General features: G+C 38.3%; 5 protein-coding genes across 12 annotated transcripts; 2 read left to right on the plus strand and 3 right to left on the minus strand.

Annotated features, from left to right (window-relative positions):
* Positions 1-182: 182 nt before the first annotated feature.
* Positions 183-1,552, minus strand: LOC127265748 (dolichyl-diphosphooligosaccharide--protein glycosyltransferase subunit 4A). Its single transcript, XM_051295722.1, has 2 exons — positions 1,438-1,552; positions 183-426 (listed from the first exon to the last, which is right to left on the minus strand). Exons 1-2 carry the CDS (start codon positions 1,534-1,536, stop codon positions 313-315), a joined length of 213 nt encoding a protein of 70 aa, XP_051151679.1. The 5' UTR covers positions 1,537-1,552; the 3' UTR covers positions 183-312.
* A 442-nt stretch (positions 1,553-1,994) lies between these two features.
* Positions 1,995-4,882, minus strand: LOC127265647 (carbon catabolite repressor protein 4 homolog 4). 2 transcript variants are annotated; one of them, XM_051295550.1, is made up of 10 exons: positions 4,792-4,865; positions 4,328-4,428; positions 4,116-4,156; positions 3,814-3,863; positions 3,643-3,712; positions 3,397-3,518; positions 3,020-3,144; positions 2,805-2,955; positions 2,580-2,727; positions 1,995-2,492 (listed from the first exon to the last, which is right to left on the minus strand). In XM_051295550.1, exons 1-10 carry the CDS (start codon positions 4,797-4,799, stop codon positions 2,193-2,195), a joined length of 1,116 nt encoding a protein of 371 aa, XP_051151507.1. In that variant the 5' UTR covers positions 4,800-4,865; the 3' UTR covers positions 1,995-2,192. The 2 variants fall into 2 exon arrangements, with proteins under 2 accessions (XP_051151507.1, XP_051151506.1); XM_051295549.1 differs by having other exon boundaries at positions 1,996-2,492; positions 4,765-4,882.
* A 1,070-nt stretch (positions 4,883-5,952) lies between these two features.
* On the plus strand, positions 5,953-8,671 carry LOC127265648 (pectin acetylesterase 8-like). 7 transcript variants are annotated; one of them, XM_051295551.1, is made up of 13 exons: positions 5,953-6,176; positions 6,445-6,566; positions 6,708-6,790; positions 6,884-7,013; positions 7,101-7,180; positions 7,277-7,363; positions 7,444-7,568; positions 7,649-7,709; positions 7,782-7,835; positions 7,917-7,994; positions 8,076-8,181; positions 8,268-8,413; positions 8,493-8,671. In XM_051295551.1, exons 2-13 carry the CDS (start codon positions 6,449-6,451, stop codon positions 8,631-8,633), a joined length of 1,209 nt encoding a protein of 402 aa, XP_051151508.1. In that variant the 5' UTR covers positions 5,953-6,176; positions 6,445-6,448; the 3' UTR covers positions 8,634-8,671. The 7 variants fall into 7 exon arrangements, with proteins under 7 accessions (XP_051151508.1, XP_051151513.1, XP_051151514.1 ...); XM_051295556.1 differs by having other exon boundaries at positions 5,978-6,176; positions 6,545-6,610; positions 6,928-7,013; XM_051295557.1 differs by having other exon boundaries at positions 5,978-6,176; positions 6,545-6,566; positions 6,928-7,013.
* Positions 8,672-8,846: 175 nt separating this feature from the next.
* Positions 8,847-11,321, minus strand: LOC127265650 (pectin acetylesterase 8-like). The gene is made up of 13 exons (XM_051295558.1): positions 11,268-11,321; positions 11,034-11,185; positions 10,870-10,952; positions 10,655-10,784; positions 10,474-10,553; positions 10,281-10,367; positions 10,053-10,177; positions 9,899-9,959; positions 9,737-9,790; positions 9,530-9,607; positions 9,329-9,440; positions 9,107-9,246; positions 8,847-8,995 (listed from the first exon to the last, which is right to left on the minus strand). Exons 2-13 carry the CDS (start codon positions 11,158-11,160, stop codon positions 8,879-8,881), a joined length of 1,194 nt encoding a protein of 397 aa, XP_051151515.1. The 5' UTR covers positions 11,161-11,185; positions 11,268-11,321; the 3' UTR covers positions 8,847-8,878.
* Positions 11,322-11,814: 493 nt separating this feature from the next.
* Positions 11,815-14,406, plus strand: LOC127265653 (uncharacterized). The gene is made up of 6 exons (XM_051295564.1): positions 11,815-12,231; positions 12,511-13,404; positions 13,485-13,679; positions 13,756-13,910; positions 14,000-14,110; positions 14,188-14,406. Exons 1-6 carry the CDS (start codon positions 12,064-12,066, stop codon positions 14,246-14,248), a joined length of 1,584 nt encoding a protein of 527 aa, XP_051151521.1. The 5' UTR covers positions 11,815-12,063; the 3' UTR covers positions 14,249-14,406.
* Positions 14,407-14,436: the final 30 nt, after the last annotated feature.

Consider the following 14,436-nt stretch of genomic DNA (forward strand, 5'->3'; position numbering starts at 1 on the left):
CGAAATTCGAAATAACAGCTCATAATCTTTCTTCAATTGATATGAACTCCAATTTATTTCCCCTTGCAATCACACCCTGTATGTGTTTTTCTTTCAACAATCATACAAAATATTCAAATATTTGTGATCCACTAGTACCAAACCTTGTGGGTTTGCAATTGAAAGCAAATGTGTAGTAGATATAGAAGGAAGGAGGGCAGATAATTTATTTATCTAAAACACAAATGATTCTCTCTCTATTCTTAATTGATATGTCGATAGGAAAACATTGAATCCTCTGTTACATCAAACAGAATTGCACTAAAAGATTTCTCAGTTGCCTTCATATTTTGGGTCAGCCATCACAAAATGATAAGCAATCACCAGCACAAATATGAAAATACCGAGAAAGTTGGCGAAGAAACCCAAGTCCTGATCGTCAATCATCTGTTACAAACAGTTACCAAACATAATCAGCATCAGCATAGTAGATTTTATTAACATCATGATCAAAAGAGTTTACAATCTTTGCAATAATACAGAGGAAGTTCCAACACCACTATAAACCACACTGTTGATCACACATTCATTCATTCATTCATCCATCCATCTAATTTTACATTAGTAGCCAAATTTCTATGCTTTGAATCAATGGAAAGAGAATTGCAAGTAGATAAAAAGAAGAAAACAATTTCTAGTTGAATATAATCTCACATTTTCTGGGAAGGCAACTTACTAATATCCCCTCCTTTCCACTCCGCCTTATGAATTACCAAATAGCTCACTTGTAACTTAACCATATTTTAAAAGTATAAATATATCAACTATAAACTTCATCCTAATCTGAAAAAAAAAGGCTCCACCATTGTTGTTAACAGACCAGTCAAATCCAAACAATCAAAGCCAGCAAGCAGTTGGCTTGCTATGTGATCAAAATCCTTGATATGCATTATAGATATGCACAATGTTTCATCTTTATATGAAGACTTAATAAATAAAAATTTTCGGGTGTGTTTCACCTTTTGCTTTCCATATCAATCAATGGAAGATATTAGACTCCAATTTAACAAGATACCAAGGATGAAAATTTGAGTAGGGCGCGGACAATAATGTGAGATCGATAGAATTCAACCAAATAATGTGTAATCGAGAGATTTAAGCAAAGTTATACTGCAAACTAGTAAAAAAATTGACAAGTAATTCACCGAGTCAGAAACGAAATACCGGTATCGGTACGTAACCACAAACCAGATCACGAAGTGAACAAATTGCCTCGATTTCATATTCAAACAACCGACAGATCGAGAATTATATCCCAATATTTCACAAGTACATCAATTTAGGTTTCATTAACAGATCACGAAACAGCCAACAGAAGCGAAAGCACGTATAAAAACACAACATCAAACTCTGAATATAGGAAAAGGAAATTTGAAAACAACAATTCAAGCATCTTACCTTGAAATCGAAGTAGGTGAATTGCAGAATCGCCCGCGTCGCTTCAGTTCCGACCAAAAGACCTGCAGGCTGCAATCCAAGGCCGCTGAATGCGGCCATTATTAAATAGCTCACACATTTCATACCCCACTGTTCTCAGGTCGAGACGAAAGTGGACAAAGGCCCATCAAAAGACGGCCCAAAAGGAGGCCCAACCAGTCAATGACAGAACCAAAAAAAGGACCCGCCCCATTTAGGAGGCTTGGTCCATCACGGAAGGTCCATTCGAAAATAGAGATGACAATTCAGCTCGGCCCGATTTTAAAGCGGGCCGGTCAGACACAGCCTATTTTTATTAAATTATATTTTTTTTTAATTTTTTTTATTTCAAATTAATTTAATAAAAAATGTAGTCAACTCACAACCAAATATAAGAATTTTAATATCAAACCTTTTTGGGCCCATTTTTAAAAGCCCAAGCAACAACTTTTTCATGTCAGATCAGATTTTCGATACACGGCTATTTTTGGCGGCTCTGTTTGAAAGTCGAGAATATACTTCGGAAAGGGAAGCAACAATTTTTATAACAGAAGATGTAATAAATTCTGCTGGATCTCAACTTATTCGTGTAAACTTCCACATCAAATAACATCCCAATAATTAAAAAATCACAGTAAATAAACAACCAATACAAGAAAAAACTAATATCTAGGCAAATCATATGCCTTTTTATAACTTAACCTTAGCTAAGGCAGACCCATAGAATGAATAAAATTCTATGGCTCAACATCAAATTCAGCCCCAATGGGGAGATGATCGCTAGGATGGACATAATTGGGCAATCCACCACTCACCTCAGGGGATTCCAAGCCCGGAAGCTGAAGATAACTAACCGGTTTTATGTCTCCAGATGGGGAGAAGAAGATATAGTCGAGGGTACCGGTGAAGCCAGGCGTGCAGTTTGTGAACTCAGGTTCTCCCCCGATGAGCTTATAGACACTCGACAATGGCGTTGGAAGATCTTCTGTTGCTTCTGGCTCGGTTGAACTGGTGCCTGAGACAATGTATTGATACACCTGAAACAGTTGGGCATATTTGCAGTAGTCAATTTTCAAGAAACAATGGAGGATGTAGTAATATGTGATCATTAAATGAGTACTGACCTTATCTCCAGGAACTGAATTGAAGTCGCCAGCAACAATTATTGGAGGTGAGCAATCGAATTTTTCTGACACTAGGTCCTTGAATTTGTCTAGACGAGAAAGCAAGTATTTAGCCTGTGCTATTTTTACATCAATCCACTCGGGATCCCTACAGCAGATTTGGGGTTCATAATGGTGAGGTTAATCTCCATGAAAAGAAAATTTGGGCAAGATTAAGGAGCTTACCAGTATAGATGAGTGTTTGCAATAATAACATGATGACAAGAAGGGTCTCTGAGTCTAAAGGCAGCCATAATTCCTACACAGTCACGCTTCAATCTCACAAGAGGATCATTTGGATCTCCACGTTCTGCTTGATCGCATTTCGGGTCTACACCTGCCATATTTTTTTTCATCTTATCATTCCGAATATAATTATTATAAAGCAAGGGCAGACTAACCGGAATTATCATTATTTCCATTAACAAGTAACTTCTCATGGGTATCTGTGGATGCACTTTTCCCATCTTTTACAATGTCCACCAGATCATTGTAGTCTATTGTCTCTTCTAAGACCAACTCTGCACTGACAAAAGCGTTTGGATCAATGGATTAAAAATTTTACTTTATGCTAAAGACTTGACTTTGATGAATGCAAGAATTCCAAGAAAATGAAAATGCTAACTCGTATCGCCTACTAAATAGTTTTACATTGGTATAAATATTTACAAGTCATTCTTCATCAAACATTTGACAAATTTCAAATTACCAATCAATGTCAAGGTAAGTACACTCTCTAGATATGAATATCATATTTTAAACAGGGAATAAAACATACTTGTTCTGTTTATAGAAGATTGCGCATCCATCTTGTTTTTTACCACTTCTTTGAACGTAGATACTTGCATAGCCAAGTTGCTCCATGTTCTTTTTATAGAAATAATCAAACTCATCTACTTCCTGGTATCCACCAATAGCATTCAAAGGTATGAGGGATTGCAGAGATGAGGAAAACGACAAAAACAAGATCCAACTTCTTTTATACAAGGGGGAAAAAATAATAATAAAAAAGTGATAAAGACACCTGCAGACAAAGAAAATCAGCCTCCAGGCCCTTAAGAACATTTAGAATGGCCTGCGATCGAGCCTTCCACCTATTTATAGATTTATTAGATACAAGAAAAGAATATAATAAATAAATAACTTAACTAAGTATAGCATTACCGACTCTCTAAACATTTATTGGAGCACATACCTGAGACAGCGTGAAGGGGAGTGTGGAAAGTAGGAGCTTTTTACGTATACCTGGAAAGATGGCATATACAGTAAGCTTATGAAAAAAGACCACCAATTTACTCCAGCATGATTTGCAAGATGCAAAAGGCCAAAAGCAATGAAGGAAACACAAAGTTAATTTCAAGAAAACGGCGCTTTCTCATTGAAACTTTGAATATTAAGTGATGCACAGAAGTCACAAACAACAAACATTGCAATGCAAAGACTAGATGACAGTTCAATGGGATCTTGACGAATGAATATGTTGCCAATTTGAATTACCTGGGCCAATATATTGTAGGATACCAGGCTGAATTTGAAGCCTGTAATACAGTACAAGAGATAAGTCAGGTGTGAGAAATTTCCATAAGCTATAAACTACATTCAATATCTGGTTCCCAAAATAAGAACACTAGCAAAAAAAGAAAAAGAAAAAAAAGGTAATAATAAATGCCATTGCAGAGATACAGGAGAAATAGTATTAATGTACATACCCGCAGGTTTAATGATAGAAGTGACTTCCCTCTGCTCAACCGGAACAAATTTTGGACACAATGGTCCGGGAGTTGTACTCATCTTGCAGCAACAAGCTACTCTGCAATTCAACAGAATTTTCAAGTAAAAATCACCTTTACAAAGAATAAGATAAAAAAATAAGTCGATTATGTTTCTCAATGAACACGTAGAAGAAATATTTTGATAATAATCTCCATTAAAACACGTGAAACCTTCGATTAAACGCCACTACATACTTACGAAAACAACAATATCACTTCAAAAATTTCTTCCAAACTTCCAAACTCAAAATCCATTCATAACATTCTAAATCCACACAAAACATGCCATCTCGAATTTGCAATAAGAATCGTAACCAAGCATTCAACAATCAATGTGTACAGATACATAATACGCAGGCGCAGCCATAGATCACCTCAATCTAGGAACTAGGAAGGAGCACCTTAGCATCGCCCTGCTTACTCCAGAGCTGTTTCCAGAACACCGAAGCAACGGCAGTCCGCGGTCAGCCGCACCACAATACTATTGGGATCAGGCACGTGAGCCTCACGTGCACCCTGCTAGCAAACCCACACCAACGTATTGGGCCAAAAGTTTGGGCCGTTTTACTTTGGGCCTCAATCTGTCCAATCCGATTGGCCTGTTTGCCTAATTCGCAGAACATGGCGCACGTGACAAGAAAATGACACGTGTGAAATAGAACATGGTTTGGAATCTTTTCTTTCTTGTTCCTTTTCATGGTGGACCTCTCTCACTACCTTTAACCTTTCCCTTCTGGAATCAACTTTGAAAGTTGGGCTGTGAATTTCTTCCCACCATTTTCGAAAGGGAAAGATGATTAAGACATGCAGAGGCTTCTATTTTCATTCTAATCTAATTTCTCTGACAACCACAAAACTGATCTTCGGGATAAGCTTAACTTAAGCTCAAGAACCAGTCCCTTTCTTCATGACTGTATGAAAATGAAAGCTCCAGGAATCATTTAATTCGAATTTTCTATCGAAATTACGCTTTTTAATAGAGGACAAAAAGGCGTGCAAGGGAATGCGATTTATAAATTCTAATAAAATGTATAAAAGTGGAAGACAAATGACATTACAGCCGCCGCCATTGATGCACACTGCAACCTGCACTGCACTGTCCACTACCCCTCTGTCTCTAATTAAACAATCCACCGCCACTCTACGCGTCGTTCTATTCCCTCGCTTTTTCCTGCATTAGGATTGGGTTTGATTCGGATCAAAATTAGGGTTTTAAATCAGGTAAATTTTGGTAAAAAAATTGAGTCTTGATCAGATACCACAATCAAGGGCAAAATGAATTACTGCCTTGCGATTCACGGGAAATAAGAAATTAGCATTTCTTTTCCATTCCATCTGTCTTTCACATTGCCATTAAATGCAGTGCGTGTCAATCGATAAGATTCGGTGACGCTTTTTGCCCTTTTCAGTCTGGCTGGCATTCTTTTGGGTCTATGGAAGTCGGGTCGGGTTCCCCACCCGGAAACCCGTTTAGGGTAATATGTGAAACACCAGAAAAGACCAGAGCTTGAAAGGGACAATTTTTTACTCAAGAATTTGTGTCGGTCGCTTCTTGGGTTCTCTGCCACTGTTCGTAAATATTAGTATAAAACAAATCGAAACCATTTGTTCGAAAAGCTGTTATTGTAGTTACCATTCCTTTTTCTTTTTTCTTTCCCACTGCTTTGCTTTCTGCTTCTTCCTTTTCCTCGTTTCGATTCTTGCCTTTTCTTTTCTCTTCTGATGGATCTTGGTTTCGTCTCCAATACAAAGTTCTGAACTGGGATTCGCGATTCTTGAATACAAGGTGCCATCTTGATGACGATTCCACATTTCCTGCCTGCGTTTTTATTGTCGTTCTTAATTAGTTTCAGTGAATTTGGTGTAAATGCTTTTGAGGTTTCTGTTATGATTGCGCAATAATTACATGAATGAGTTTTGATGGTCTGTTTATTTTCTTGTGCCATAATAGTGGAAATAATCAACTTGGAGTATATTGGGGATTGCATTTATTTTTTCTTCATCTTTCTTGATTGATGTTCAAGTGGTGAATTTTTAACCTGAAATATGGACAGAATAATGAGTGGAATGTTAAGATATTGGTTGCAAATTCTGGCATTTTTGCTTCTTGTGCTGACAACTGAAAGCTTATTTGCAAATATTACTTATCTTCAGAGTGCTGTGGCAAAAGGGGCAGGTAATTAATCGATTTATAACACAATCCATCAAATCCAATTACATGTATGGAATTGGTTGTTTTTACTACTTTGTAATGAAATTTTATACAAACTGAATTTTTTAAAAGTTTTTTATTATTTTTGTGTCTGAATCTTTCTAGTTTGTCTGGATGGGAGTCCTCCTGCATATCACTTCGACCGGGGATTCGGCACCGGAATTAACAGTTGGTTGATTCAGCTTGAGGTTGTGGTTATGGATTTTTGTCATCTGTCCTAATGTTAAGAACATCTGTCGTGCTTTGTAATGTTGTCTGAATTTATATTGATGTATATTTAGGGTGGGGGGTGGTGCAATAATGCGACGACTTGCCTTGCTCGTAGGAACACCCGGTTAGGTTCCTCCAAGCTGATGATTAAAAGCCTCGCTTTTTCGGGGATTTTGAACAACAGAGCGAGGTTCAATCCTGGTACTCCTCGCATTCGAATTTGTCTGGGTGGATTTCATGGTTTTGGATGAAGGTTTGTTGTTGTATGATGATTGTTGTCTTGATCAGATTTCTATAATTGGAATCGAGTGAAAATTGGATACTGCGATGGCTCTTCATTTACTGGCGACGTTGAGGCAGTAGATCCTGTAAGCGATTTTAAAATGGATCCTTGCAGATTGTTTCCGAATATAGAAATTTATTTGAAGTAGTACTAATGTGTGTGTTTGTCTGAATATTATCAGCGAACGAGACTTTATTACCGGGGGGCGAGAATTTTTCTTGCCGTCGTGGAGGACTTGTTGGCGAAAGGAATGAAGAATGCTGAGAATGTAAGAGATCTTTTGAAGATATTAATGTGAATCCTCCGGTTATTGCAATTATAGTTGTTGATAATTAAGCTCATGTTCAGGCGATTCTGTCCGGATGCTCGGCTGGTGGGCTAGCGGCAATTCTTCATTGTGACGGCTTCAAAGCACTCCTTCCTATGGGTGCAAAAGTGAAGTGCTTTTCAGATGGCGGCTATTTTATCAACGCGTAAGTTTCATTTCATCCGGACATATGCTTATGTAATAAGAGGAGATATGAGGTCTATAGAATCGTTGTTGTTTGAACAGGAAGGATGTTTCTGGAGCGCCGCGTATAGAAGATTACTTCGACGATATTGTCACAACTCATGTATTGAAATCCTTTTCGTGTTATTTCTAATGATCGAGTAGAAAAATAAACTTATAAGTCTTTCTGTTTCAGGGATCGGCGAAGAATTTGCCCATATCGTGTACCTCAAGGATGAAGCCGAGTCTGGTAAGAACCGGACACTTTTCAAAACTAGACAACATATGCTCTGCTTTTCTGATGAGGCTGTTGTGTTTGCAAAAAATTCAGTGTTTTTTCCCGCAATATGTTGTGAAAGATGTCCGGATGCCCCTTTTCATCATAAACGCTGCCTACGATTCATGGCAGGTGAGCGCATAATAAGATGTTTGTCGATGCTGAGGTTTTTGATTAGTTGTCTGAATCCTTTACATGTCCTGTGCCAACCAGATAAAGAACGTTTTGGCTCCTACTCGATCTGATCCGACCGGAGTATGGAACTACTGCAAAAACGATATCCACAAATGCTCGGCGAACCAGCTCCAAATCATGCAAGGTATATATCTATATATACATGTATCGATATACACTTACACCTCATCGATTTATTACAAGAATCTCGATTTTGTGTTTTGATCTTAGGATTTCGATTAGAATTCATTCGAGCATTGACGGGATTAGGCCCTTCGACGTCGAGGGGATACTTCATTAATTCTTGCTATGCACACTGCCAAACTGAAATGCAGGAAACTTGGTTCGCCATTGATTCTCCTAAGCTAAACAATAAGGTGTGTTGTTATCAATTCAAGACACGATTTGTTTTCTTTCCATTGAAACAGATTAAGATTGATTTTTTGTCATGTCCAGACAATTGCAGTAGCAGTTGGAGACTGGTTTTACGACAGGAGTTCATTTCAGAGGGGAGACTGTCCGTACCCTTGCGATAAAACCTGCCACAACCGTGTCTTCGAGCCACACGGCCGTGTTGATACCCTTACATACACTTAGTATATATATATATATATATACACACATATAGAAAATAATAATAATTTAACACAGAATTACCGTAAGGGATTATTATAGTCATTCATTTCCCCAAAATATAGAAATTAAATAAAGATACGATAGAATAAAAAGAAATTGATTTTTCATTGTAGTAAATAATGGAAAATAATATTCATCTCAATATTATATAGTGAAGTGATCATCCTACTGTATCAATTATTGGGTTCAATTAAATAATAAATACGTTAGTTTGCTGAGATTATATCTAGCAAGCAGTTCTGCAATGGATATTTATTTGTGGTGTCTATTGCCTGCTCCGTACATCGATCCATGAACCAGTCACCAACGGTCCTTCCCATAGACTGTAAAACAAATAATAATAATAATAATAAAATAAATGAATTCTAATGTGAGAATTATATGTGACATATGTAAAAAGCATATAAATTAAATAAATAAATAAATTTAGGTACCTTTCCATTTAAGAGAGGGGAAGTGCTCCAGAGACGGTCTGTCTGCATCATGCCATGGATGTAACACGAGTGGAGGAACGTTCCCTTTGTGGGACTCGTCAGACTTTTATTCAGTGTGTATATTGAAGTAGCCCCGTATTCTGCAAAATTAAATAAAATTGAATTGATTTTTAGGTATTTATATAATTTTATTTAATTATTTTATTTGATTTTAGTACTAACGTCTCATGGCTTGCAGTTGAGACGTGGTGCAGGATTTGGTGTTGTTGAGGCACTGGTCCCAGCTGGTTCGCTGGCCAATCACAGGAGGCGGGGGAACGACGTCGTTTTTAATCTACACGAGATTGAAATTGATTAATTCAGCGATGTACCGCCTATTTTTATTTATTTATTTACTACTATTATTATTATAAAAGTAATTACCTTCCACGAATCAAACATTGATTCGATAATGAATAGTGGTGTCTGCATTGCTCCAACTATGTTCTCGGGAAATAAACACTGCATGGTGTAAATTTTAATATTTAATTGAACGAATATGAAATAAAAAGATTTTAACCTTTCAGTATATATATATATTTTAAATATAGAATTAAATATGTATGTATAATGTATTCTCGTGTCACTCACCCAGTGGGGATTGATTCTAGACGTACACGATGCAGGCAAAACTTTGGATAATTTCTGTCCATAAAAATCACAAATCAAATCCAACACATGTTTTTTTTTTTTTTTTGTAATAATAATAATTAAAAATTCATTAAGTTCATTAGCGCAGGTATATTAATATACATGAAAATCCACGACATCTGCAAAGCGTTGCTCTCTTTGGATGGCTCCTGGAAGATATTTTCTGCAGAAAATTAAATCATATGTGAATTTCAAGGTAATTAATTATAGAGAATTACGATAATTATATAGAATAAAAGAACTGTAATAATGTTACCCCGAGATAAAGAAGCCTGACTCGGAAAGACACTTGACACGCGTGGCACTGGGCAGCATGCTCCGGACATTGTCACAATGTAATACGGCTGTCAGCCCTCCGGCCGACCCGCCGGACAACATGACCTACATGTATTAATTAAAATGTACATTTACATATATAACTATATTTAATTTAATTTAAATTTAGATTATTATTATTATTATTGATTGATTAAATTGTATGTACATTCTGGGCTTTGTTCATTCCTTTGCTGAGCAAATCGTCCATGACAGCTTTGAAAACCCTGGCTCCCCTAAGTGTCAGATTGTTCTTCTGCAACAAACATCAATTAATTAAATGATATAAAATAATATTCAAGATGGGAAATTCATTAACTTAATTAATAGAGACAAGAACTTGAACAGGTGGATGCACTCACTGGATCCACGGATTCAACATCACTCATAAATGAGGACCCATCACAGTACCCAACATAAACCCTATTCCAGTTGTAGAAATCTGCAACTTATAACAACCAATTATAATTTTCTTTCAATTTACGAGATAATAATTATAATTACAAAGAAATAAATATATATATATATATATATGTATATGACCTGGATTGACGTTAGGTTTTTCACTAAGTAGGCCTCCAAAGTAGGTTTTGTTAGCCATTTGGTATGAGCTCCCATACCTTTGTGTAGCCCTAGTGATGCAGTCTGTTTCATTTCCACACCATCCCCCGCCCTAATTATATATAAATAAATATTATAAATTAATAATTATATACTATTAATGAAAAAAATATAAATAAATTAAAATATAATCTGACCTCAATGTAAATCAGCCAGCTGTCGGCGCCGGTGCCATTTCCGGGGGCATAATAATAAGCAGGTGGGCTTCCATCCAAGCAAACTTCACCACACAGTTAATTTTTAAAATTTAATTGCAGGTAATTAATTAATTAATTTATTAATGCAATGTGAATTGACGAACCTGCCCCTTGGGACACAGCAGTGTGGAGATATGTGATGTTGACGAAGAGAGCTTCAGCATTCAGCACAAGAAGGAAACAAGCCATTAGGTTTACATGAAAATGAAACCAGCGGCCACCTCCTGCCATGGCTTGTTTACCTTCCTGAGTTCACCTGCATTTTATCGTTAAAAAAAAAAACCTTAAAGGAGTCGAAAAGGACATAATAGTAATAGCACAATATAATATAGTAATACCTTAGGGCGAACCCAAACGTGAATACGATGGGATGGATCACTTCTTGACGGGGCTGAAATGAACATTCAGCATTCAGCTGCTTATTCTTTATATGGTCCGTCTCCTCCATTCTTACAATTAATTTCAGCCATTCAATTGTCGGATTTCTTTTCTGGTCTCCCGCCAACTTCGCTGCTTTTGTTGTCTTTTTCTTCTCATCGTCCTCCATTTTCTTCTAAGGTAGTTAGTTTGTTACTGAAAAATTGTAAATTAATAAAATAATTAAAATAGTAGCAATATAACGCTATAAATGTATAAATCAGTACTTGTACAAGATTTTTATACTATCACTACCGAATAATTAAATTTTAATAAAGACGCAAAAAATTATTTTGATAAATGTTGGCATTTGTATCTAGGAATTATTTGGGCTTTTGAGTCTCAACCATATTGGTTACAAGATAAATGGGCTGAATATCGGCCCGATTGTATATGTCCGGAGGTGTCTGTTTCTGCAGAAATGGCGAAGAACGCTTCCCGACCAAGTTTCAATTTTGAACCCCAAAATACTGCCACATTTCACGCTCCCCGCAGCGCCCCGCTCCCTGTTACTACCCCCCCACCCCACCCCCCATGCCTGCAATCATTTACTTTTCGAGCTGGTACAGTTAGCTTCGAAATGCAAATGATATTTATATCGAACTCCGCCGGATCTGAATGTTCGTGAATGTGTAATCTCAGACTTCCACTATATTTATATCTATTCTGGGAGCCAGATTTGTGCAATTGATTTGAATCATGAATGAGTGAAGAGTTATGGGTTTGAACAGTAGCAAGCACAGTGCTCCTGGCCCCTCATCCTCGTCGTTGTCGTCGTCGTCGTCGTCTTCTGCGACGGCAGTACGGCGGAGCCGATCCAGCAGAACCAGAGCTCTGAAACCGTCGTGTCTCCGATCTCATCGCTTTGATTGCGATGAATCTCAGGTGATTAATTATTTTTTTTTAATTTTTAATCTTTGTGAAGATCTGATTCGGCTTTGGGCTTTTTTGTTGGTGATATATTACCTTTCTGTGTCGGTGCTGAAGGTTGTAATTTATTTGCTTAATTTTTGGCTGAAGATTCCTGAAAAAGATGATTGTAGCTATGGTTAATTCTGCTCGTTTTGCCATTTGTTGGATTGATGCTGCAATGCTTGCGATTCTCTTTACTTCCATTTCCAGTTATTACTGCATCTTCGAGTTACAGATTTTTGACATATTTAGATCTCCGATTGCCCGAATGAAGAGAATGGCAAGTCAGTCTCTTGTCAAGTCTCATCCGAATGTTACGGGACGGATGAAGATGAGCCGACTGATCTCCATGATTGGGACGAATCGAATGGAGTCTCTGAACAGGGCAATACTTCCATGTCTATGCCGCAGCCATCAAACCCTCCCAGTCGTCTTGTTTCTCGCTTCAGTTTCTACCCTGGAAACTTAAGCTTCCGCCTCGCCAGATCAAGCAGCTCGGCAGCTGCAAGATCTTATCAGTCCGGCGGCGTCGCTGCCGGAAACGAAGATGGAGAGTGTGTGGGTTCTTCTAGAAGTGACAGACTACGAGGTTGTGAATTTTTACCTTCTTGCTTCTCCAACAGATCTCCCAGAATGCAAGATGAGAATGGCAGGTCTAATCCAAGTCTGGACGACGGCTGCTTGAGGAATAGGGATGGTTCGAGAGTAGAATGCAATCCAAATTTATTTTCGCCTGAGAATCATATGAACTCCGACAGCATCAGGCATGCTGAAAGACGGTTCTCTACTCGCGAACCTGCAGAACGGAACGTCCGGTTTAGTAGAACTTTGAGTGTCGGCAGGCTTCGAGACAGGGTTCTCCGCAGAGCATCTGCTGCCGATTTGGACTTGTACCATTTCCCACAAAGCCGAGAAGAAAGACTCGCACGACACCGACGTGGTTTAGGCCATACTGAAGTAGAGGCGACGCCTGATGATAGTAATGATATTAGCAACATCGGTCAGCAAACATCCTTGGACAATGTAGTACCGTCTACTTTCTCTAACGGTTTTCATGACAGTCCGCGTGTTAGAGAGACGAGGTACCGTGATCTCCTGGAGCACAGGTCTAATTTCCTCGAGCGTAGAAGACGAATAAGATCTCAGGTATACTTCCCATATTCATGCAGGCTCACTCCGCCAGAATTTGATCAAAATAAGGCTGAGGATTCGTAATCTTTTGTCAGGTTCGAGCGCTTCAGCGACTGGGAAGTCGGTTTGAGAATATGTCCGGTCACGAGAGGTCTTGCATCTTATCTGGCCAGCACCGAGGCGGTCATTGCTCATGTTGCCTTTCTGCTCGGGAGGGCAACTCGAATGATGACGCCAATGCTCGGGCCAGTATATCAAGAATCGTGATGCTAGCCGAGGCTCTATTTGAGGTACCAGTATTTCTTGATCGAAGAATGCATGCACACATGCCTATCGTAATGATATGTTAATCGTTCGTCGTTTTAGGTTCTAGATGAAATCCATCAGCAATCTGTTGTGCTATCATCCAGCCCTTCGGTATCTCCCATCGGATCAGTCCCGGCGCCTAACGAAGTGGTGGAGTCCTTGCCTCTGAAAACGTTCAATAAACTGAAAAGGAAGCCGTGCGAAGATGCTGCACAGTGAGTATAACTGATCATCTCCACTTGGGATTCGTTTAGTGTTCTTACCATTGTTGGATCGTTTCATTTACTACTTTACTTCTTCACAGATGTTACATATGCCTTGTTGAGTACGAGGATGGAGACAGCATGCGGGTGCTGCCCTGCCGGCATGAATTTCACCGAGATTGCGTTGATAAATGGCTGAAAGAAATTCACAGGTGTTTTCTGAGACGAACATTTTGAAAGCTGCATTTTACGAAATTTTAACGAAGCTAATGACTTTCTCTTTTCTCAGGGTATGCCCGCTTTGCAGAGGCGATATTTGTCGCGTCGATTCGATCCCTTCCAGGAGCTGATGATGGGGCCTTAATATTTACTTGCCTCAATGGAATAGCTTCTGGAATTTCATGGCTGCCGGCATCTGTCTGTTGTTCTGTTATATTCATTTCGGCTTCATAAAACAAGTCATACTTACTTTGATCTATACATATACATATCTATTTATTGCCTGAAATGGTACAGATTGGGGGGGTGGGAAGGCTTA

The sequence above is a fragment of the Andrographis paniculata genome, unplaced genomic scaffold (assembly GCF_009805555.1).
Source record: "Andrographis paniculata isolate CXL003 unplaced genomic scaffold, ASM980555v1 Contig73END, whole genome shotgun sequence".
Taxonomy (NCBI): Eukaryota; Viridiplantae; Streptophyta; class Magnoliopsida; order Lamiales; family Acanthaceae; genus Andrographis; species Andrographis paniculata.

Coding starts and splice junctions, on each gene's coding strand:
- LOC127265748 (XM_051295722.1), bottom strand. CDS start 1,536: ATGGCCGCATTCAGCGGCCTTGGATTGCAGCCTGCAGGTCTTTTGGTC. Junction 427..1,437: donor TCACCTACTTCGATTTCAAG/GTAAGATGCTTG, acceptor TGTTTGTAACAG/ATGATTGACGATCAGGACTT.
- LOC127265647 (XM_051295549.1), bottom strand. CDS start 4,799: ATGCTAAGGTGCTCCTTCCTAGTTCCTAGATTGAG. Junction 3,519..3,642: donor CTGATTTTCTTTGTCTGCAG/GTGTCTTTATCA, acceptor GGTGGATACCAG/GAAGTAGATGAGTTTGATTA. Junction 2,493..2,579: donor ATTCAGTTCCTGGAGATAAG/GTCAGTACTCAT, acceptor CAACTGTTTCAG/GTGTATCAATACATTGTCTC.
- LOC127265648 (XM_051295551.1), top strand. CDS start 6,449: ATGAGTGGAATGTTAAGATATTGGTTGCAAATTCTGGCATTTTTGCTT. Junction 7,014..7,100: donor CAGAGCGAGGTTCAATCCTG/GTACTCCTCGCA, acceptor TGTCTTGATCAG/ATTTCTATAATTGGAATCGA. Junction 7,181..7,276: donor ACGTTGAGGCAGTAGATCCT/GTAAGCGATTTT, acceptor GAATATTATCAG/CGAACGAGACTTTATTACCG.
- LOC127265650 (XM_051295558.1), bottom strand. CDS start 11,160: ATGGCAGGAGGTGGCCGCTGGTTTCATTTTCATGTAAACCTAATGGCT. Junction 10,554..10,654: donor AAAACCTAACGTCAATCCAG/GTCATATACATA, acceptor TATAAGTTGCAG/ATTTCTACAACTGGAATAGG. Junction 9,960..10,052: donor TCAGGCTTCTTTATCTCGGG/GTAACATTATTA, acceptor AATTTTCTGCAG/AAAATATCTTCCAGGAGCCA.
- LOC127265653 (XM_051295564.1), top strand. CDS start 12,064: ATGGGTTTGAACAGTAGCAAGCACAGTGCTCCTGGCCCCTCATCCTCG. Junction 13,680..13,755: donor TAGCCGAGGCTCTATTTGAG/GTACCAGTATTT, acceptor TCGTCGTTTTAG/GTTCTAGATGAAATCCATCA. Junction 14,111..14,187: donor TGGCTGAAAGAAATTCACAG/GTGTTTTCTGAG, acceptor CTCTTTTCTCAG/GGTATGCCCGCTTTGCAGAG.